General features: G+C 38.5%; 1 protein-coding gene across 1 annotated transcript in view; it reads left to right on the top strand.

Annotated features, from left to right (window-relative positions):
* LOC126251301 (allantoinase) overlaps positions 1-25,594 on the top strand; it is a 262,302-nt gene that overhangs the window by 183,202 nt on the left and 53,506 nt on the right. The window contains exons 8-9 of the mRNA XM_049951628.1: positions 11,601-11,787; positions 20,970-21,108. Of these exons, the coding sequence (XP_049807585.1) occupies positions 11,601-11,787; positions 20,970-21,108 (326 nt within the window). The remainder of the gene's footprint in view (positions 1-11,600; positions 11,788-20,969; positions 21,109-25,594) is intronic.

The raw sequence follows: 25,594 nt of genomic DNA, 5'->3' as shown, positions 1-25,594 counted from the left end.
GCTTGTGGCACAACTTGACTAGAAGAAGGGATCGGTTGGTAGGACATGTTCTGAGACATCGAGGGATCACCAATTGAGTATTGGAGGGCAGCGTGGAGGGTAAAAATCGTAGAGGGAGACCAAGAGATGAATACACTAAGCAGATTCAGAAGGATGTAGGCTGCAGTAGGTACTGGAAGATGAAGAAGCTTGCACAGGATAGAGTAGCATGGAGAGCTGCATCAAACCAGTCTCAGGACTGAAGATCACAACAACAAGGATTTTCTACCAATCTCCACGTGATTTTGACATTCTGCTGTTTGCAGGAAAAGGGAATCAACAGAGTGGTTGAATCTCCACTATTGACTATCTGTGTTCATCACTATTATGCTTTGCAACATCATAAATCAAAGTTTAATATAAATATTCTGATAGTGTTGAAGAGAATTTTTTGCTTCTGTCATTCATAACTCTACTTGTTGTCAGAAAGTCACAAAAATCATTTGTTAGCACTTTGCTGAATATGCTAAAAAACAAAATTAATGACACATGGTTATAAAAGTTACTGACCCTAAAAATTTTCCAGGACTACAAATGAAACAATTAGATTCTTGTAGGCAACCCAGGAAACAATCACTTGGTCAAACTGTATCCCAGTCTGTAAGGATAGTACTTAATAGTGATGGGTGAAAAATACACTCTATCATCACCAGCAGGCCAGCCATAATGCAAAAAGTCCAAAGAACAACTGATGTAGTGCAGAGTAGGTGTCAATACAGTGGCTGGTCATGGAAAGGAACACATAAGCTAGTGGACTAAACTGAGACAGAACATCCAACTGACAGTATCATATGACCTGCCAGCTGGAGATGCTATCTGCTAACTGCAACACTGCTGACTGTAGGTACATTGATAATGTGATATCATTCATCAGTGGGATTACAAGAGACATGGAGACAGGTAACTGTTTTGTTGTTGTTGTGGTCTTCAGTCCTGGGACTGGTTTGATGCAGCTCTCCATGCTACTCTATCCTGTGCAAGCTTCTTCATCTCTGAGCAACTTCTGCAACCTACATCGTTCTAAATCTGCTTAGTGTGTTCATCTCTTCATCTCCCTCTATTATTTTTACCCTCCAATACTAAATTGATGATCCCTTGATGCCACAGAATGTGTTCTACCAACCAAACCCTTCTTCTAGCCTAGTTGTGCCACAAATTTCTCTTATTCCCAATTCTATTCAGTACCTTCTCATTAGTTACATGATCTACCTATCTAATCTTTGGCATTCTTTTGTAGCAACACATTTCAAAAGCTTCTATTCTCTTCTTGTCTAAACAATTTATTGTCCACGTTTCACTTCCATACATGGCTACAATCCATGCAAATACTTTCAGAAAAGACTTCCTGGCACTTAAATCTAACAAATTTCTCTTGTTCAGAAACGCTTTCCCTGCCATCGCCAGTCTACAGTTTACATCCTCTCTACTTCGACTATCATTAGTTATTTTGCTCCCCCAACAGCAAAATTCATCAACTACTTTAAGTGTCTCATTTCCTAATCTAACTCCCTCACCATGACCTGATTTAATTTTACTACATTCCATTATCTTGATTTTGCTTTTGTTAATGTACATCTCATGACACTGCTCATTCTGTTCAATTGCTCTTCCACACCCTTTACTGTTTCTGACAGAATTACAGTGTCCTCAACAAACCCCAGAGTGTTTATTTCTTCTCCATGGATTTAATTCCTACTCTAAATTTACCTTTTTTTCCTTTACTGCTTGCTTAATATACAGACTTAACAGCATTAAGGATAGGCTACAACCCTGTCTCACTCCCTTCTCAAACACTGTTTCCCTTTCGTGCCCCTTGTTTCTTATAAGTGCCATCTGGTTTTTGTGCAAATTTTAAATAGCCTTTTGGTCCCTGTATTTTACCCCTGCTACCACGGCTATATCTCAGGGTTTTCAATGCAGAAATGTAGTGAGAATGGGGTACATGTGTGTGGTGGTTCACGATGTTGTAGTGCTGTGAGGGAGCATCACTCGTGCCTCTGGTTTGAGAAGACTGATGACTGAAGTACGAACATTTCTCAAAAGAAAAACAGGTATGTGCTCTCTTTTCTTTTAAAACTATAAACAGTAGCGTCTCCCTATCGTTCTACTAAACTGAATGAGTGTGACACCATTGATGAAGTTTCAACCTCGAAAGAAGTTTATTGATACCAATTAGCTGAAATAAAAAGAAAAACCTCATCCAATCCAGAAGTCACTCATAGTTAAGAGAAATTAGTTTCTGGTGTGTGTATGTGTAGTGGTCATTGATACTTAAAAGATCATTTCAGTAACTCTATTACTGTCTGTTTATGAGTTGCTAAGCAATGTATCAACTAGCTGTCTATGCAATGATTAATATTTGTAGTGTCCTGACAGTAAATCGCTTCTCACTTGCTTTAAGCATCAAGACGATTATTATGCTGCTCATATAAGTGTTTGATAGTTATTATCAAGCTAATGTCCGTAGATTGTAGTTAATGTTACTGAATCCTCCATGGAACGATAATGCCCGATATCCAGCCGCGTATCTTAAACTCCACGCCGATATTTGAGAATTCGCGCACGATTTGTTTGCACCAAAATTGGGCTGAGGTTCCTTAGAATAATTTTTAAATCAACTCTGGGTTGTAAATTAACAATTCTATGCCCATTCATGAAAGTTAAAGCAGATCTGCACTCGACCACTACTTGATCGTGCACTCGAGCAACACGGAAGTTTTTGTTCTTACAAGGAGAGAAAACATATCATGCATAATGCAACAAACTGATTTGCTATGTCAAAAACTCATTAAAACTCATTACCTATTAAATGCTGTACATAATTAAATTCTTTACTTTTCAAATAATCAATAAAATTTAGAAATGAATTAAATGTATAAAAAAATCTCAAGTTGATATGACGTCATGGGTCACTACTTGTTTCGACTCCCCTACACTCATGTGACACAAAGTAGATCTGACTATATTGAACATACTCATGTAATGCTACAAGCATTCTTTCATGATTCTTAAACCAAGTGTTATCTATGATTAAGTTATGCTCTGATCAAAATTCTACCAGTTGGCTTCCTCTTTCATTCCTTATCCCCAGTCCATAATCACCTACTACTTTTCCTTCTCTTCCTTTCTCTACTATTCCTTCAATACCCCATGACTATTCAATTTTTGTCTCCTTTAACTCTCTGAATAATTTCTTTTATCACATCATATATTTCTTCAATCTCTTCATCATCTGCGGAGCTAGTTAGCATGTAAACTTGTACTACTGTGGTAGGCTTTGGCTTCATGTCTATCTTGGCTACAATAATGGTTACACTATGCTGTTCATAGCAGCTTATCTACGCTCTTGTTCCTTTATTCATTATCAAACCTACTCCTGTATTATCGTTATTTGATTTTATATTCACCTGACAAGTCTTGTTCCTCCTGCCACCAAACTTCACTAATTCCCACTATATCTAACTTCAACCTATCCATTTCCGTTTTTAAATTTTCTAACCTACCTGCCTGATTAAGCAATCTGACATTCCACACTGTGATCTGTAGAATTCCAGTTTTCTTTCTCCTGATAATGACATCCTCCTGAGTAGTCTCCACCTGGAGATCAGAGTTGGGGACTATTTTACCTACAGAATATTTTATCCAAGAGGACGACATCATCTTTTAACCATACAGCTGCACACCCTTGGGAAAAATTATGGCTGTAGTTTCCCCTTGCTTTCAACCATTCACAGTAGCAGCACAGCAAAGCCGTTTGGTTAATGTTACAAGGCCACATCAGTCAGTCATCCAGACTGTTGCCCCTGCAAATAGTCTTCAGGAACCATCCATTTTTCTGGCCTCTCAACAGATACCCCTCTGTTGTGGCTGCACCTACAGTATGGCTATCTGTATCACTGAGGCACGCAAGCCTCCCCGCCAATGATAAGGTCCATGGTTCTTCGGGGTGGGGGGGGGGGGGGGGGGGGGTAGGAAGGTAACTGTCTTGTGTATTCATAAAATGAATGTTTCATTAGTGATTTATATTTGCATGATATAATGTTCTTTTGTTGGCCTATGATTTAATTCCTTTTATAATTATAATACAAGCCACTTACAGAACAATGAAGGTTTTCTGTGAAGAGATCAACAGAGTGGTAGTGTGATGTGATTTTCTGATGTGTATGCTACATTTATTTTTTGTGTATTATTGAGCAATATTTACATCTCATCAGCTGTTCAATCACTTGCAATGATCTGAAGAAAATAATAATAATAGAGTGAAATAAAGAGAAAGAAGACCATTAATGAAACAACAAAAACAAGATTTGGGAGTACAGAAAATGTTGAATCATTAATGCAGTCATGTGTATTAAGTTCCAGTAAATAAACAAACTAAATAAGTACTGTACAGGCTATTAACTTGAAGCTGAGTGAATGAAATTTGAGATACTGTCCTGTATTTGCAGCACTGAAAGCCCTTAAGCAGTGTTGAGGCAAGCAACATGATACCAGAAAGTTTAATAGCTATTTTCTTATCTGTCATAAGAACCCCTTGTGCTTAGTACTTAGGTGTTTCCACTTACAAACTGGCTGTCAGAATTCAAGAAAACTTGTGGTAAGGATTTGAATATACAAGTTTTCAGCATATATAAAAATCAGCCTTACACAAGCAAAAGAAGTTCATAGATGTCAGGGTTTAACGAGACTTATGGATGTTCTCATGCTACATTTATTGCTTAATGTGTGACTCAGGCCAGCTATATTTCTTGCTTAATGTGTGACTCAGGCAAGATGTTCAAATATGAGTCAAGTCTCTTCGTTGAAACTTCTTTTTTGAGATTTGAATTCATTCTTTTGGAGCATATTTCCAAAATTCTGTAATGTTCAATCTCCTTTAAGTATTTTAATGTTTCACCCTAGTGTGCTGGTTTGTAGTCATGGTCTTCATAAGTCATGTGTGTTCTATAAAGTCTCGTAAGCTTGTAAAGTAGTCTGCCAATATCTTATGGATTTCCTTATGAATAGCCATTGTTCTAGGTGTTTGTTGCAAACATGTTGATAGTGGCTTGTACCCCTAAATTTCCTGAGTTCTGTAGTATTCTTTGATGTTGCTTCTCTTTACATCTTATTATGTTTTTCCAATGAGGGACTTACAACACCGACTTTTTCAACTTAAATTGTGCATATACCAGACACATTTGATGAATGATCTGTCAGGAAACTGCACCACCCTGAAGACTACTGCCACCTGTCATTCTTTGCCAAAGGCTGGTAAATTCTTATGCACATGTGACAATGTATTGTCATGCTGAAATATCTTGTGTCGAGTTGTCTGAAGAGGAGGTTGTAATGCTGCCTCTAGATCCCACTTGCCATAGAAGTTGCTGTTGTTCCAGTTGTCTTCAACACATAGAAGTAAAAACCATATGTAATGTCTAATTATGTCTCAAACTACCAGCCTTGGAATTTGTCTATTATAAGTGTTTGCATTACAACAAGTCAGCTTGTGGTTACTTTTATAACAACTAACACATATCTGACTATTACTGTAAGTGTATACATGGCATTAGTCAGAAAAATTTTCATTTGATACTCAACACCACACTCGCAGCCTTCACATGCCTATTATGGCCTGAGATAGTTCTGATTTCTGGACAACAGAAGCCAATGTAATGCTATTAGTCCAGCCTGCAGCAAGTGTTATCAGACTTGATGCAGACATGTTTACTCTTATTGCAGTGCAGCATTGTTGCGCAACAATATAGGTAAAGTTATCTAGTCTCTTATAGCCATGTGGTCAGGATAGCAGTTATTCCATGCTGTGGTCACTTTGTGCGCATCAGGACCCTCTCATTTCCCCGTAAATCTTCTTCCTACACTCAGATTCCACATACACTTCAATGTTTTAACATTTTGTTTGAATGAGCCAGATTGCAATGGTATGAAAAACACTTGTGCTGATGGCTGCTGATTCTGTCATGTCTATACTCACACACATGGCAATATTCCACCTTTTCAAGTCAATGACAACAGTGGAAGCTGTTATCACAGTTCCTCTTCCTTTGAGGTTTTACTGGCTCATAGCAGCATAGCACTGACCTTTAAGGCCACACAAGATGTTATTCATTCATCCTTTCACTTATTCTTATGTCTTGTTCCATTAATCACATTGTGAATCCTTCAGGGACATGGAATTGGTTAGATAGAACATTAGCTCGAAGAAGTATCCACTGCAAACTACTTCTGTAAAATACAGGGTGTCTCAAAATGACTATATGGGTCTTAAGGCTTTGTAGCACAAACACAAACAATTTTTTTCTTACAATTATTCAGTGTGAACACTGATCACACATCGAGTTAATAGGCAAGTTGTTCAGAAACCTTTATCAATGTGTCAGGAATAATTGTTGCAATAACACTGTTTCTGAAGTCAGATAGCTGAGCTGGCATCAGAAGCACATACACATGATTGTGTCAGATCGTGTGTGAATGTGAAGGTCATGCATAAAATGCTGTGTCAACTGGTCCCTTGTGCCCAATCTACCAGTCGGATACTACATTGTTTAACCAGTCGCATACTGAGATATGCCTGTGAGGCAGCACACCATCTTGCTCCCAAATAAAGATGTGTTGATCTGCTTCTTCCCATTGAGTCACGGGCCACAGCTGTAGCACATCAAAATAAGAAACATCAGTTACAGTTGATTCACCAAAAAAGAAAGGCCCATAAACTTTCCCCGGGCTAAGTGTGAAAGACTCGCACTTGTTCAACAGGTTTTTCAGTCACTCTTTGTCATTCCATACTCTTCCCATTACACACACATATAAAAACAAAACTGTTTGAGTTGTTCTTTCATTTGGTGCATTATTTACAATTGTAAGTTGAACATAATAAATGCCACAACAGCTTAAAACCGGTTTGTTCATTTTGAAACACCCTATGTACTAAAAGTCAGTTATGACTAGTGTTAATCTAATCACACTAATAGTTAAAAACCACTGACATCTGACTTTAATCAGCTGTCCTTTTTATGTAATACTTGACACAATGCATTTATGAAACTTCATGAAGCACGCTGTCAGCTGTCTACACATTGCTATATCCATAAGTTATAAAATATGAATGTCAGTGCTAACCACAATTTACATCCACAAATACGAATTTTCTGATAAATCACAGAAATATTGACTAATAAGGTATTCTCTTACTTTAGTATTGAATGTTCAGAGATTTCCAATTTCTTGCTTGATAGCAACCTTTTAAAGACTTTTGCATCAGAATATAAAAATAGATTCTGAGCCCTGGTGTGGGATAAATAGTCTAAATGAATATCATTTCTAGTATTTCCATTGTAACTTGCTAAGTTCATCAAAAATTGATCATTTTATTAGCCACAAATACCATTACAGAGTATGTATAGGATGGTTAGAAAGAGCCTGAAAAGCTCATAAGGGGTTTGAAGGATAGGTTGTGTTGAGATATAATTGTTAAGAAAAAATTCAATAAATTGCATCATTTGTGAGCTAATTAGCATTCAAAGTACCCAGTCAGGTCACTGTGCATGCAGATTCAAGTGGCCTACTGGATACATTTAGTGTCAGTTGTTCTCACGGTCTAGAATCAGGTTTGATCATTACTACTATCCCGTGTCTAATTTTTGCATTGGTCTCTTATTCAATTTTAGGAAACCAAATAAAGAAAATGTTTGGCAACATCTTCTTTGGTGGGCCACTTGAATTTGCATGCACAATGCCCAGGTTAATGTATTCAAATTCTGGTGCCACTTCAATTTATTATCTATCTGGATGCTCAGGAACTTCACATGCTGTATCCCCATTGACATCTACATCTGAACCTGTAAGAAAATTTTGCACAGGAGTTTTCACAAGATTAAGGTTCGCTGTGAACCAGCTGTAGGTCTGTTCCATTATTCTTTTGGCTGCATGTGGTGTGAATATGTATGGCCCCTTTGTCCATATAACTCTGTCATCAGGAAATGTTACAGTTTTTTAAGAGTCTTCCAATGGTCAGGAAAAATCATTTATGTAGACCAATAATTTTCTGTTAGGAAGGTCAGGATTCACTGAAATTCTTGCACTACAGTACCAAAGTGTTGTGCTATAGGAGTCAAAAGAAAATGGCGCAGCTCACTGATGAAATGGAGGGGTACTGTTAAAGTCTAGCTGGCACCATTTAAGGGAAGGTATGTGTGTGTGTTTGTCTATTTGTACTGTAGCTTGAAACAGGATTACTCCAAAAGCTCTTGAGTTTCCTTTCTTTTTTGTGTCTGCCTGTCGACTACTCTTTACTTTCTGCTTTTCAATGAGTGGTTTCCTTTATGCCTAAAGTATTCACACTGTACCAGAGCTTTTATATGTATTATGTGGTACATCACTTTCTGCATTTGGAGGGGAACAACCCTGCAACAATAAACACTGAGTTGGTTGAAGCATACAGCAGCAATGCATCATATGATATGGTAATAACATAAATGTTATATGGGATTGTTGGCTGGGATATCGCAAAAGGTAGCTTCAGTTGTCCATCAGAAAGGTCATTCTTCCTCTGCCTGCATTGGCCTCTTTCACTGTGAATATGTGTGAGATGTGTTGCATATGTATTTGTAGAGTTTATGTGGATATAATAGGTGTGTGTACAGCATAATGTTAGGATCAAGACTAGTCCCAAACATCCTCCCATTATTACTTACCCCAGGCCTGTCACAGGCACCTCCTATCCCATCAAAGGCAGGACTATCTCAGAAAGCAGCAATGTGATCTACAAACTAAGCTGCAACTACTGTGCTGATTGACAACTAGTAAGTTGTCTGTCCATATAAATGGTAACTGCCTAACTGTGGCCAAGAGACAGCTGGACCACCCAGTTACTGAACATGCTGGCCAACATCATGCACTTCAAGAGACAGCTGGACCACCCAGTTGCTGAATATGCTGGCCAACACGATGCGCTTGGTTTCAATGACTTCCTCACAGTCTGTAGGCCATCAGGATCCTTATCAATAACACCAGCTTTTCTGAACTGCACAACAGAGAATTCTCTGAAATGGTCCTTGATTCCCATAATCCCCCCTTCTGCCTCCTACCCCCCACCTCAACCTCCCCCTTTTGCTAAACTTTACCCTATACCACCGATGCACCTACAAGTCTCTTCCCCTTCTCTACACCTCTCTTCTGCTCCTCCCCCCCCCCCCTCCCCCCAGCCCCTTGCCCCACCACAATAAAAATCAGACTCCCAATTCTGCACCTAGCAGCCCTATCTTGTCCCCACCACATCCCTGGATGCTCTTAGTCTAAGTAGCCTAACAACTGATGACCACCCCTACTCTGCCATTCCTCCTCATTGCTCCACACCTCCTCCTTACCCCCATGAACCAACCCAGATCACTGCTCATGTCAGATACAATCACAGTCCATATTCAGGCCCTGCCAGCAAGTGAGAGTGCCATGTATGTGACTTGTGCTTGTGTGAATGTGTATGACAGTATTATGAAAAGGATAGACTGCTACTCACCATATGCGCAGATCTAGAGTCACAACCAGGCACAACAAAAAGACTGCGAAACAAGTAAACTTTCACCCAAAAGGCCTTCTACTGGATAGACCATGTACACACAACTGGGTCTGGCTGCCAAGGCCAGACACAGGCCTCATCAGCCAGACAGTGGTCATGTGTGTGGGAGTATATTGTCTAATTCAGAAGAAAGCTTTTTGTTGTGCCTGTCTGTGACTCAGCATCCCCACTAATTTCCACCCTATTCTGAGTGTCAGCCTATCCTTAACATAATATAGTCATTAATCCATCATGGATTTCCATTCCAAATTTGTATGTGTTTTCTATTTTGGAAGGTCTTTATGTCCAAAAGCTTACATGTTAAGAGTCATTTCATTGTGTTTGTCTGTGACTCAATGCCTCCTCTATGTGAGCAGTAGCAGACTATCATTTTCATATTGTTGTAGTGTTATATTTGTATTGTATGATGATGATGATGCTAATGATGATGATGATAAGAAAAGAGAGAGAGGGAAAAAACCAGTGCTGAAACATAGCTCATTCCTCTCAAATGGCATCAAGGGAGCTGCTGAAATTATCATTCCCCATCTGACAGATAGATCACCACCAAGTCTCACTTCATGAGATACTGCAGAGATCTGGAATTTAATCCACAACATTTTGCAAAGAAAGGTGATACAGAACTATACATCACTACCCCTCCACCCTTCACTGGACAAATACTGGCAGTTAAAATTTCATTGACCACCGGGACTCAAACAAAGTGTGTTTTAGTGACCTTGGCTATGAAGGTAGGTTATATGACACATTGGCATACAACCTCTCTGTGAAAAACTAGGAAAAGTCCCACCAAACTAAGACAGCAGTGAAATGTTACAACAGTGTCAGGGCATTCCATCTAATCACCATGGACAAGTTTGGGTGTACCACCATTAACTCAAAGACAAAGGAACAGAGCAAGCAGTGGAAACATGCAGAATAATACAGAGACCTAACCATAACTGCACAATGTAATGTTGAGTGTGGAGGTGCCAACAGACTATGGTGGTAAAGGACAAACGATTTTAGTAACATACTACCAAAGTCTCTTGATGAGTTTCTGGGGGGCTGTCAAGATGAAGTGTCATGGGAAGCTGTTTAAGGGGGTATTTTTGCTCCATGACAGTGTCCTAGCTCATGCTGAATGGAACACAGTCACCTATGCTGCTTCTTTGGGTTATCAAAGTTTGTCTCACTCCCTGTACTCTCCTGAGATGTCACCCACCAACTTATTCCTGTTTCCTCAAATGAAGAACCAATTCCACTGCAGGTATTTCCAGAATGATAACATGTTGATTTACAAGGAGTAACATTTCTTGAACAGTGAGTATGCAGATGTTCACAATTAAGGTCTCTGCCATGTAATGTATCATAAAGAAAAATGTGTCACATTGAAGGTCTAACATGAAGAACAGGCTGGATGCCACTACCAAGTTCTATGATCACATATTGACTTTTTCAAAGTGATAATTAAAATTTTATGACTACATACAATAAGCCAGTTTTGGTAGGTTGAAAAAGTGCTGTGCCAGTGAAAGGCAGGTAAACATATTAAAGCCTAGTTTGGCACACAGTTCTAAGTGGTCACACAATGTTTACTAACATGATATTTTTCATGTTTAGTTCTGTCACAATAACATTTGTGATCTCATATACTACTTTCTTTGTGGAGAAAATTTTATTATTGCCAAAATGGGTGTTTACAATTTCTCTTCTCCTAAACAGATCAGAATTTTGTTGTATGCTACTACTACAAAAGATAGTCAAAATAGTATAATAAATGTAATGGGTTTTTAACAACAAATGATAACTATATTCTCTGCTATTGCACATCTTTTCTAGCTCCACATCATTTGAAATCTTCATTCATTAAGGAGACATTTGTGCATATCATCTCATGTGGTTTACTTAAATTATTTTGGCATGCATTATTCGTGTTATGTATTACAGTCAAATACAATCTTTGATTTAGATGTGAGTTGCTAATTCAGTTTTATAATGGTTTCAGAGTAAGGTGTCATGTGGTTCATTTATCTGCAGCAGATGCTCTTCCATTCATACACAAAGCAAAACAAGCAGGATTACCTCTCACAGTGGAGACATGTTTCCACTACCTCACATTGAATGCTGAAGCAATTCCAGATAAAGCAACACAGTACAAATGCTGCCCACCAATTCGTGAAATACAAAACAGAGTGAGTCATAAGTATCTTTTGTCTAGATGTATATTATCATCATACAAATATTGTTATGGTAGTCTTCCTGAATAACAAGCTCCATCATCAGCTATTGAAAATGGAAAATTGCAAGGATAAGACACAAAAGCATTGGAAGAGAGTATCTGTTCTGCAAATGACAGTGGAAGTAAACATGTAGAAACTAGGATCTATGATGATATTAGACTTTGTCTCATTGTCAATAAATTCTTGCACTGTGGAGTGCATGTGAGGGTTCTATTCAGTTTTGTGTAATGTGTCACACACAACTGAGAAGCCACTGGTTCCAGTTTATGTAACAACTTCCTCAAATATAAAAATATCTAATTTTATGAAGTAGTATGCAACATTATTTTTGATGATATGTACAAGGGTAATCCCAAAAATAAGATCTCCTATTTTTTTTATAATTAATAGACCTGTTTATTTCTACAATGGTTTACAACAGTTTACAGCTTGAACATTTAGCTATTTTTTGACATAATCACCATTTCTGGTGATGCATTTTTGTAGATGCTGTGGCAGTTTTTGTATGCCCATGTCATACCAGCTCGCTGCCATGCTGTTCAGAAAGTTATGAACCTCTTCCTTCACCTCGTCGTCGGAGCTGAATCGCTTTCTGGCCAAATGTTCTTTTAACCTAGGGAACAGATGATAGTTACTGGGTGCCAAGTCAGGACTATAGGGTGGGTGGGTGATTATATTCCACTGAAACTGTTGTAGGAGAGCAACGGTTTGCTGAGTATTGTGTGGGTGAGCATTGTCATGGAGAATGTGTATGCCCTTGCTCAACATTCCTCTCCTCTGGTTCTGAATTGCCCATTTGAGTTTTTTCAGAATCTCACAGTACCTGTCAGCATTAATTGTGGTCCCAGCGATTCAGTTCCGATGATGAGGTGAAAGAAGAGGTTCATAAATTTTTGAACAGCATGGCGGCGAGCCGGTATGACATGGACATACAAAAACTGCCACAGCATCTACAAAAATGCATCGACAGAAATGGTGATTATGTGGAAAAATAGCTAAATGTTCAAGTTGTAAACTGATGTAAACCATTGTAGAAATAAACAGGTCTATGTACTTTTAAAAAATAGGAGACCTTACTTTTGGGATTACCTTCATATTTCAGAATGACCAATGATTTGGAAAATAGTCAAATTGAAGAGTATAATTATAAATACAGAATACAACCTATGATAAAATATATTCTCTTTCAAGACATATTGTCTGGTTGTGGACAAATTCTGGAAAAGACAATTTTAGCATTAATCAAAAATGAACAGTTATCGATGTTTGTAAGAACAGAAGTCTGTTTGCAATGAACACACACATTTGGCATGCAACTAGCAGGAGATTTCAGTCATTAAATGTATATATACATATAATTTAAAGGAGTGTTAAAAAGAAATGTTGCAATATTTTGAGGAATCACAGTACCTTGATTTGTGTGTGTTGAGAGTTTGTTGAAATCTCTAACAACAGAATACAAAACTCCACTTTGAACCATTAACAAGGAAATTCAGTCTATATGAAAAAAAAACTGTAGGACATATCACAGTCATACAAGTCATAGTTCAGCTCAAATAGATTGTTCTTACTAGCAACCAAGGCCCTACATCAGTGCAAGAAAATGTACTAGCAGCTGAATGTGTGTTCCTATTTCAATGAAACAATCCCAACGAGACTTGTGGTTAGTGATTTAATATATGTTACAGCTCAATTTGTCTGTGTAAATACTTAATTTACTTTAACTGCTTTGCTCCAGATGATAATTCCATAATAGAACACCACAGCGAATGTTTTCAGCATAACTAACATCTTTATCTTCTAGTAAATTTAATGAAAAATATTTCCAAGTACAAAATATGCTAATTTATTTTAAAATTTCAATAAAGACATTATCATAGCCAGAAAAATCATCTCTTTTAGCAAAATAATGATTTTTATGGTTTCTTTGGTGCTGAACTTTTTATTATTTAATCCTTAAGAATCACAGACACTTTCATCAGCTCCATTTGACACAAAACTAAAATATAAATAACAACACAATACTTCATCATTCCATGGAGTTATTTTTAAAAATGTATAATTTTATCCCCTTTTAAAAGTGAAATAAAATATTCAGTGCTGTTTTAATCATTCTTTGTTTTCAGATAACTGATTTTGGAACATGAAGTGTCACAAACTTTTAATGACACAGGTATAACATTTTACATGACACATGGTATTAAATGTTCATCCCTTGTTATCATCTTCACAGGACATACAGACCACCTTAGCATACTTTACATTCATGTGTAGATGGTTAAACATTCTATGAAAAGTTTGTTGTCTTTTGTAGTTCAGCACATATGATGCCAGAGAGCAGGTGCTGTTTCTGTTCTTCACATCCTTTTGGACTGGACCCAGTTCCTCTCCTTTTGTACTGGCAGCAGATTCTCTCCACACTAGACAAAGCTTTATTTTTGTAGTAGATTTTGATGTGCATAAGAAATGTTCCTTTGGACACCATTAAAAAAAAACACTGCTAATAGCTATTTTGTCATTCTTCTGCAAGTGTTTTGTAATTACTATGTAGCTGACCACAAGTGTCAGTCAATCTTTCCACTATTATGCATTGTGGAGATGATAATAGATCATGATATGGCTTTTGTAAAGCTGAAGAGACTTCAAGCTACAGTCCACTGTTTATTGGGCAAAACATGTGAGGGAATAACTGGTTTGTTCTTTTGTCATGTTATAATTAATGCCAAATTTTTTTCTCATACAATTCTTCCAAGAAACATGCTGGAGTACCAGCTGTCAGTAGTTCCATTTCTGCTAGTACTTACAGAGGAATAATAAGGTATTGTACTATTTATGAAGACAGTACAGTTTACTGAAAGAACTATTTAGCTGTGTGCCTGCATTATAGATTTTTTTTTGCATGTCATAAGATCTGTAAAAGTCTACAAATGCTCATGAAGTGAACACTGGTTTACATAACAGTTAATCCACCAGATTATCATCAAAATAAAGAGAAAAGCTTTCCAATGGAGCCTTTGCTACAGTTGTTGTTGTTGTTGTTGTGGTCTTCAGTCCTGAGACTGGTTTGATGCAGCTCTCCATGCTACTCTATCCTGGGCAAGGTTCTTCATCTCCCAGTACCTACTGCAGCCTACATCATTCTGAATCTGCTTAGAGTATTCATCTCTTGGTCTCCCTCTACGATTTTTACCCTCCATGCTGCCCTCCAATGCTAAATTTGTGATCCCTTGATGCCTCAAAACATGTCCTACCAACCAATCCCTTCTTCGAGTCAAATTGTGCCACAAATTTCTCTTCTCTCCAGTTCTATTCAATACCTCCTCATTAGTTATGTGATCTACCCACCTAACTTACAGTATTCTTCTGTAGCACTTCATTTCAAAAGCTTCTATTCTCTTCTTGTATAAACTATTTATCATCTATGTTTCACTTCCATACATGGCTACACTCCATACAAATACTTTCAGAAACGACTTCCTGACACTTAAATCTATACTCGATGTTAACAAATTTCTCTTCTTCAGAAACGATTTCCTTGCCATTGCCAGTCTACATTTTATATCCTCTCTACTTCGACCATCATCAGTTATTTTACTCCCTAAATAGCAAAACTCCTTTACTACTTTAAGTGTCTCATTTCCTAATCTAATTCCCTCAGCATCACGCGATTTAATTTGACTACTTTCCATTATCCTCATTTTGCTTTTGTTGATGTTCATCTTATATCCACCTTTCAAGACACTGTCCATTCCGTTCAACTGCTCTTCCACGTCCTTTGCTGTCTCTGACAGAATTACAATGTCATCGGCAAACCTCAAAGTTTTTACTTCTTCTCCATGAATTTTAATACCTACTCCGAATTTTTCTTTTGTTTCCTTTACTGCTTGCTCAATATACAGATTGAATAACATCAGGGAGAGGCTACAACCCTGTCTCACTCCTTTCCCAACCACTGCTTCCCTTTCATGCCCCTCAACTCTTATAACTGCCCTCTGGTTTCTGTACAAATTGTAAATAGCCTTTCGCTCCCTGTATTTTACCCCTGCCACCTTCAGAATTGCTTTGCTACAGTGGCCAGTGCTAAAGTGGTTGTCCTACAGAAGATGATATAGCTTTTGCTTCTTCCCTTATGAGTAATGGGTTTTATCTGCCATTAACAGTTATACATGACAGTATGGATAGATTTACTGATCAAGAGTAGACCGATATGCACCTTGTGTATGTATTCACTGAATGCAATGGATGAGTATCTAAGATAACTGATTTTTTTCAACAGAAAATTATCAGACTTTTGCAAAAATCTATGTTACAGTATCATTTAGCAGGTGATTTTGTTACCACATCAACCCAAAACAGGTTTGAATCCTGCCTCGGGCATGGATGTGTGTGATGTCCTTAGGTTAGCTAGGTTTAAGTGGTTCTAAGTTCTAGGGGACTGATGACCTTAGAAGTTAAGTCCCATAGTACTCAGAGCCATTTGAAGCCAACCCAAACCATACACTACTGGCCATTAAAATTGCTACACCAAGAAGAAATGTAGTAGATAAACTGGTATTCACTGTACAAATATATTAAACTAGAACTGACATGTGATTACATTTTAGCACAATTTGGGTGCATAGATCCTGAGAAACCAGTACCCAGAACAACCACCTCTGGCCGTAATAACAGCCCTTATACGCCTGGGAAATGAGTCAAACAGAGCTTGGATGGCGTGTACAGGTACAGCTGCCCATGCAGCTTCAACACGATACCACAGTTCATCAAGAGTAGTGACTGGCGTATTGTGATGAGCCAGTTGCTCAGCCACCATTGACCAACCGATTTCAACTGGTGAGAGATCTGGAGAATGTGCTGCCTAAGGCAGCAGTCAAACATTTTCTGTATCCAGAAAGGCCAGTACAGGATCTGCAACATGCAGTCGAGCATTATCCTGCTGAAATGTAGGGTATCGCAGCGTTCGAATGAAGGGTAGAGCCACAGGTCATAACACATCTGAAATGTAATGTCCACTGTTCAAAGTGCTATCAATGCGAACAAGAGGTGACCGAGATGTGTAACCAATGGCACCCCATACCATCACGCCGGGTGATACGCCAGTATGGCGATGACGAATACACGCTTCCAATGTGCGTTCACCGTGATGTCGTCAGACATGGATGAGACCATCATGGTGCTGTAAACAGAACCTGTATTCATCCAAAAAAAATTGCACCCAGGTTCGTCGTTGAGACACCATCGCAGGTGCTCCTGTCTGTATTGCAGTGTCAAGGGTAACCGCAGCCATGGTGTCCGAGCTGATAGTCCATGCTGCTGCAAACCTTGTCAAACTAGCTGTAGTGATACCACTCTTTAAAAAAGGTGAGAAACACAATGTTTCAAATTATTGCCCAAGTTCCCTTTTAACTATCTTTTCAAAAATTCTTGAAAAACTGATGCACAGGTTGATTGTCAATCATCTCAGCTTCCACAATATCCTAAACAAAAGTCAGTTTGTTTTTTGTGCAGGTCTTTGTACAGAACAAGCAATATTCTCTTTCACCAATCAAGTTCTGGAAGCCATGAACAAAAAGATGTCTCCAGTAGGTATTTTTTGTGACCTTTCTAAAGCCTTTGATTGTGTAAACCATCTAATTCTTTTGAAAAAAGCAGAATATTATGGTTTGGGTGGTACCGTTGGTTCATGGCTCTAGTCATGCCTAAAGGACTGAAAGCAGACTGTAATACTGAATGGCACGTCCGGAGAACCTGCCTCATCTGAGTGGGGCACAGAAAGTTTTGGTGTGCCACAAGGCTCTGTTTTGGGTCCACTGCTGTTTCTCATCTTCATTAATGATCTCCCACTTTGTTCTGATACAAAGAGTAAATGTACTCTTTTTGCAGATGACACTACAATTCTAATTGATGATTTTACAGACAACAATCTTGAACAAACTACAAATGAAGTTTTCAATGATATAGTAAATTGGTTTTCTTCAAATGGTCTCTCACTCAATACAGCTTCAAATGGTCTCTCACTCAATACAGATAAAACCCTTTATATGAGATTCCATATTCCGCAAAGAAATCTGGAAGGAATTAACATTAAGTGTAGAGATCAAGCAATACAAAAAGTTGAGGTTACAAAATTCCTGGGTGCTTATATAGACAGCAAATGTAATTGGTCAACACACATTCTTCTTCCTTACAAAACACTTAGCTCAAAAATAATCTCTCATCAATCGAGATATTTGTTATCAGCTGAACTCTGCTTGGAATCCTGTTATAGAGAAACTTCGTAGTCGACGTAGTTATCTGCATAAAGATGTAAATCGACCTGACACCGATACGCCAGGCTTTTGCAGTGGAGGGTGCGAGGCGCAGCGCACGGAGCCATTATGAACGCGCACGCTGAGCAGCGCATGCACAATGTCACCTCAGAAGGCTTTAAATAGCGGAGATCAGCGCGTACTCGCCAGTACTACTACAGTGGCATTCACCTGAAGATGGCCAGAAGACTCTGCGCCGAAATATTGTGGCAGGAAGTTACTGATATCCGGCAGTTCTCCCATGTTTTTATGGAAAAATCAGTACGCCAGGAAAGCTTTAAACATCACACTTAGCTCAACAATATTTGCACTATGGGTTATTGCTTCAGTGGCTGACGTAGATACCATTAAGGCTTCTTACTTCGGCTATTTTCATTCATTAATGTCATATGCTATTATATTCTTGGGGAACCAACCTCTTGCAAAGAAAATTTTCACTGCACAAAAAAAAGCCATCAGAATAATGAGTGGTGTCCATCACAGACACTCTTGTAGATGCTTGTTTCGAAAGATGGGGATCCTTACCACCGCCTCACAGTATATCTTTTCTTTGTTGACCTCTGTCTGTAATAACCGTTCTATCTACAAATATAACAGCCAATTTCATGACTATAACACAAGGACCAAAAACAGTCTGCACATTGAATTGAAAAGTCTCACTTTGGTTCAAAAAGGAGCTTACTACTCCAATATTAAGTTGTTTAACACTCTCCCACCAAACATCAAAAGCCTTAACAGTAGATTGCCAGCATTCAAACAAACTCTCAAGGAGTACCTCATAGAGAAATCTTTTGATACAATTGATGAATATGTGAAAGAAAATTTATATAATCACTAAACTTGCAAGTGTTGTATAAATAGCGTAATTAATTTTGTTTTGAATAGGCATATGAAAATTGTTTATTGGTATTTCTGTATTCCCCTTGGAATAGTGAACTTATCTTGATTCCTGTATATATTACTCATCCTTAACAGGTGAAACAAAAACTTTCTGTTAATTGAATGTGCTGTTGTTTAGTTGGTATCTTATTTACATTGTATCTTTTTCTTTCATTTATGTAAGATATATTTCAGGTGTGTACAAGCAGACACATTCCATATCATATATATACACTCGCACACACACACATATCCATCCACACATATACAGACACAAGCAGACATATTTAAAGACAAACTCTTTGTCTTTAAATATGTCTGCTTGTGTCTGTATATGTGTGGATGGATATGTGTGTGTGTGCGAGTGTATACCCGTCCTTTTTTCCCCATAAGGTAAGTCTTTCCGCTCCCGGGATTGGAATGACTCCTTACCCTCTCCCTTAAAACCCACTTCCTTTTGTCTTTCCCTCTCCTTCCCTCTTTCCTGACGAAGCAACTGTTTGTTGCGAAAGCTAGAATTTTGTGTGTGTGTTTGTGTTTGTTTGTGTGTCTATCGACCTGCCAGCGCTTTCGTTCGGTAAGTCACATCATCTTTGTTTTTAGATATATTTTTCCCACGTGGAATGTTTCCCTCTATTTTATATATATATTTTATATATATATATATATATATTACTTATCCTTAATATGTGAAAAACAATTTTCTGTTTATTGATTGTGCTGTCTATTGATTTTATTTACATTGTATCCTTATCATATGTATTTATACAAGTTATGCTTGAACTATGTACAATTTGACATGTTCCATATCCTTGCAATTCACTCACTTCCAGGATCTATGGAACATGAAATAAATAAATAAATAAAAAGCCTAGTGTAAATATCTTTTAATTGTGCCTGTCTGCAGTTCAAGTATGGTCTTTACAGTAATTAGGAATCTATCTTTTCTTACATTGTTGATATTCCTTCCTGGAGTTTCCATTGTTTAACTAAACATATGTCTTTAAGTGGAGTAAATATTGTCTTCTGAGCAAAGATGTGTAGTGGTAAGACAATGGACTCACATTCAGGAGAATGGTGGTTTAAATCACTGTCTTGCCATCTTGATTTAAGTCTTTATTGTGGATTTCCTAAATAATATATGGTAAATACCAGGAAGGATTCTATGAATAGGATTGAAGTAACCACATAAAGATGTCTTGTGGCACTCAGTATGGTCACTAGAAGTCAATTGCTGTGCCAGCACATTAACCATACTTTGAAACACTTATCTTCATAAAGGGCAGATGAGCATAATTGTTTTACTTTTAAGGCATGATGCTTAAATAAATATGGCAGTTAATCTGAAGTGACAATGATGAGTGCTTAATGGCAATTGATGTTACTTCCTCAACAAAGTATTAGATATATTTTTAATTTTCTATTTAGTTCCCATTTTTTAATATTTTTACAGCTGTTTCTATTTCATAGCAAATTTCATTATGGTTTTTTCTAGATATTTAGTTCTGCTGAAAACTCATTAGAGTTAGAACTCAATATTTGTTTTCAACCTGCCAAATGCACGCAAGACATTCATGAATCAAAGAGTGTACTGGCATTTTCAAAATATTGTTAAAATCGAGATAGTTTATGAAAAATATATACCTTGTGAAAAATATGTACCAATACTGGAAGACAAACAATCATACTTGAAAATTCATTTGTGAAAGCATGTAAAAATAATAGAAGAAAAACAACAATAACTCAAACATTTGACATTCCACTTGTCAGTAGTTAGATATTATCCAATGTATTGTTGTCATTTAGATACTAGCCTATGTATTCCTTAATTAAGTTCAAACAGAATACACTTCCCCATACTTCAGTGACTCAATTTCTTACTTCATTTCTTAGCTGTTAACTGATTCTGTTTATACAACTCACATTGAGCTCTGAATCATATTGCAGGAAAGACTGTGGGCTGCTTTGACTTCTGGAGAGATAGACTTTGTTGTCTCGGATCATTCTCCCAGTACACCAGATGTAAAATGTTTTGATGAAGGTGATTTTCTTCGTGCCTGGGGTGGAATTCCATCGCTGCAGTTAGGTAAATTTAATTTCCATTGCACAATGCTGAAATTATTTCATAAAAATGTAAGGAATACATATTTATAAACAAATGTCATGTGAAATTTATATTAACGATGGTGAAGGAAGGAGATTCAAAATTTATAGAAGAAATTTTTAGGCAGTTTATAGCAACTTGATGTTTAGTTCACACACTAATCAAATTCAAATGGGACAACAGCCTGTGCCCCTTGTGGTAATGTTTGTGTTAATCATCAGCACTATTCATTAACTCCTTTATTCTCTATCTTTCTGCTGTATTGTGCTACTAGTGAACATGAGTGTGAGTCCACAAATTGCAGTGCTGCAGTGTGTGTGTACTTAAATCAACCTACTACTGCATCAGTGCATGCTGATCACTAGAGGCCACCTGTAGAAGTGTACGCACAGGACAGTCTCCACCAAACTGTCTACCAGCAACTCATGCCTTTGTATTCACAGAGCAGTGCTGACTCACTTGCATTATATTCTTTTACTTTGTACCAGTCACATTAATTGTTCTATGAATCACTTATGTTACACCTTCTGTTTGATTCTTTAGTCTTGTTATGTGTGGAATCATTAGAGGCTTATTTCTGTTATTGTTCAGAGCTTTATGAATAAAGCCACATTTGTGTTACCTGAATTGGTTTCATGTATTACTTGGTTACTACACAATTGGTGATGAACTTGGAATGGTTTCCACATATGCAGTCTTTAAGTACAGTTTCATCAGGTTTAGCCATTATGGACACTGTGCTACCAACACTGATTGAACACCTTACTTCGGCAGTGACCCATTTCCTGGCTTCCATTAACGGACAGGGTACTGTTCCATTGGTCTATCCACCCACTTTTCCTCCACATGATGATGCACCCAGTGATTGGGAAGCTTACAAAAAGATACTCAGACAGCATTTTTTGGCTTTTAATGTGACAGACTCGAATTTGCCCAAAGCCTGATTCCTTCCATAGATTCTACCTAAGTTGTATGAATTACTGTGTCAGCTTGTCCCTTTACAAGAACTGGTACCTCTCACTTTTGATTACATGTGCACTTTATTGTCCAACAATCGTCACAAATATATTGATGTCATAGTGACATGACTTGAATTCCACTGATGGCACAAGAAACAAAACCAGTGATATAGGATGTGGGCAGCTGACCTTCACGGCCTTAGCCATAAGTGTTAGTTTGTGGCTGACACCCATAACGACTCTTATGCAGAATCTATGGTGCGTGATGCAATTATCTGTTCATCTCCGAACAAGGAAGGACACCAGAAGGCTTTACTCTCTGAAAACTCCTCATTGACAGAAGTTCAGCAAATAGCACAATCTTTCGAAATTTCTCAGGCACCATGTAACCAAATTGAAACATGGAGTGACAAAGCTTGCATGAGGAAGTGGCAGTGATGGTGGTGAGCATGTGGGCCCAGCACCAAGCAGATCAAGGCCAACCCAAGCAGCCATGACTCTCACAATGCCAGCATCAGTGTTCTCTGTTTCCATCCTGTTCACTTTGTTTTGTTCAGCATAACATATGGCATGTCCCAAGTACTGGGCTATTCTTAATGCTCGCCTCCAAATAGGCCACATCACCCCTGTATGTCATTCACTGAAGGTTGCTCATGATATGGACATGGGCATAAACTGTGTGACTCCAATGTTTCTGACTTCTCCTGGTTGTTTATTGAGTTTATCATTTTTTACCAAATGGTCTCACTACAGGTCAACACAGATATTGCAATGATGTTATTGAATTCTCAAACCTATGTGAGTTTAGGTTCACCACCTCGGTCACCAGTCACACAGAAGCTGGTCAGTTATAATAAACAGAATATTGTGCTACATGGAAAATTTACAGCATCTGCCTCTTAGAAGTCGGTCGTTCATTCCATCACATTTTTAGTGGTTGTTGACCCCGGTGTTGAGAACATGTTCAGGATGGACACATCTCAGGCATCTGGATTTCCTATCACTGGCACAGTTCACCTTGTGTCCAACCAGGTTCCATATACTCAACTGGAATTTTTGGATGGAATAGGGTATGCTACAAATTTCTCTGCTCAAATATCTTTGAAATCCACTAGTCGGCATCAGTTTTGTCATGCACATCCTATTTCTGTCACTCTGAAAGATCAACTGAAAGCAGAATTGGACAGGCTTCAGTTGCTAGGGGTGGTGCAACCTGTTATGGCTAGCGAATGGTCATCTTCACTGGTTGTAGCTGGTGGGGAAACTTTGACTCTGTGGTGACTTCAGTACTACTGTCAATGCTTAGTCAGTCATGGATACCCATGCTCTCCCATGCCACGAGGAACTGGTGGCGAAAATATTGGATGGCCACAACTTTTCTAAAATTGATTTTTCTGAAGCATGTCTGCAGGTTCCTGTGGATGAAGAGTCTCAGCGAGTTCTGGTTTTGAATACTCCTTTGTGCTCTATCAATTTTTGCATCTTCCTTTTGGTGTGCCTTGCACCCCACTACTCTTGGCCTCTTGCCTAGGTACATTCTCTCCAGAATAGCACATAGTTTTGGTGACTGACACCCCACAGTATCGCCTTGGTTCAGTTCTAGTGTACCGATATGCAAACAACTCTGAACAATCTATTGCTTTCATCTTTAAATATTCACTGCAGCTCAGCAGTGTTACTCTCAGGTGGAAAAAGAGGCTCTTGCCATAGCCTATTCTCTCCAGAAATTTCATATTATTTTTTAGTGGGTCCAAGTTTCACCATATTACTGACCATAAACCCTTGGTATCCCTGTTTAACCTTCACACTTCTTTGCCTGACAAGGCAACACACTGTCTACAGTGCTGGGTGCTGTTCTTGTCTCACTACAATTATGACATTCATTTTTGACCTATGCCTAACATGCCAATGCGGACACCCTGCTCCCCCCCCCCCCCCTTTCCTATGGGTCTTGATCCCAACTTTGATCATGAATCATTGCTTTGCTTCCATCTTGATACTGAAATGCAGGCTGCAACAGAGAGCTCCCAATTACAAGCTTGTGCGCAGCAGTTACTGGTTCCCCATCAAAAGGTTCAGATTGTTCAAAAGGGCTGGCTGGATAAATTTCTTGGTTGTGCTTCAAACCCCCTGCACAACTATTTTTTCTTATGGTATCACCTCTCAGTTTTTGATGGCATTTTGCTGTTATCCACAGAAGACCTATCTCCCAGAATAGTCATGCATGCTGCATTACAGAGTGATATTCTACACCTTCACCAGTACCATTTGGGAGTTTCATGCACTAAACTGTTAACCAGGACATGTTTTTTGGCCAGGGATTGATGGCGAAATTTTCTATTTTACCTCAGCTAGTGAGCAGTGTGCATGACAACAGGCAGCTCCCAGGTCACCTCTGTCTCCATGGCCCATTCCACGGCAGCCATGGGAACACATTCATGTAGGCTTTTCGGATCCCTTCTTGACTTCCTATTGGCCCATGGCTGTGGTGCATGTTCCCAGTTTCCTTACATTCTCTGGTGTTTGTCAACATCAATGGAGGTCACAATTCATATGCCTTTGAGGGTTTTTCTATTGAGAGATTGCCCTGTACCTTGATTTCTGATGATGGGCCCCAGTTCATTTCTCACACCTTTCAATTGTTTTGTTCTCATCAAGGCATTCATCATGTTACAGTTCCAGCATTCCATCCTCAATCAAATGGTGAGGCAGAACAACTAGTGCATATGTTAAATTGCCAAATGAAAAAGTTTGTTTGTATTATTCAGCAGATGATGGCCTCCTCCATTTTGTGAGGACCTATTGCTTCACACTTGTTGTTGTTGTTGTGGTCTTCAAACCAGAGACTGGTTTGATGCAGCTCTCCATGCTACTCTATCCTGGGCAAGGTTCTTCATCTCCCAGTACCTAATGCAACCTACATCCTTCTGAACCTGTTTAGTGTATTCGTCTCTTGGTCTCCCTCTAAGATTTTTACCCTCCACACCGCCCTCCAATACTAAATTGGTGATCCCTTGATGCCTCAGAATATGCTCTACCAACCAATCCCTTCTTCGAGTCAAATTGTGCCACAAATTTATCTTCTCTCCAGTTCTATTCAATACCTCCTCATTAGTTATGTGATCTACCCACCTAACTTACAGTATTCTTCTGTAGCACTTCATTTCGAAAGCTTCTATTCTCTTCTTGTATAAACTATTTATCATCTATGTTTCACTTCCATACATGGCTACACTCCATACAAATACTTTCAGAAACGACTTCCTGACACTTAAATCTATACTCGATGTTAACAAATTTCTCTTCTTCAGAAATGCTTTCCTTGCCACTGCCAGTCTAAATTTTATATCCTGCTTCACACTTATGGGGAAGCAAATCCTGGCTGAGTGTCGGTGTGAAGTTTTAGTCACCAGCCCAAGGGGATTCCAGTCACTGTTGTCTAATGCCTGGGACACTGTCATTGTGATGTCCACCCCAGCTGATAGGCTGGTGGCACACCACTTTGATCA

This window comes from Schistocerca nitens, chromosome 4, assembly GCF_023898315.1.
Source record: "Schistocerca nitens isolate TAMUIC-IGC-003100 chromosome 4, iqSchNite1.1, whole genome shotgun sequence".
NCBI lineage: Eukaryota > Metazoa > Arthropoda > Insecta > Orthoptera > Acrididae > Schistocerca > Schistocerca nitens.
This window is presented reverse-complemented; position numbering and strand designations above follow the sequence as displayed.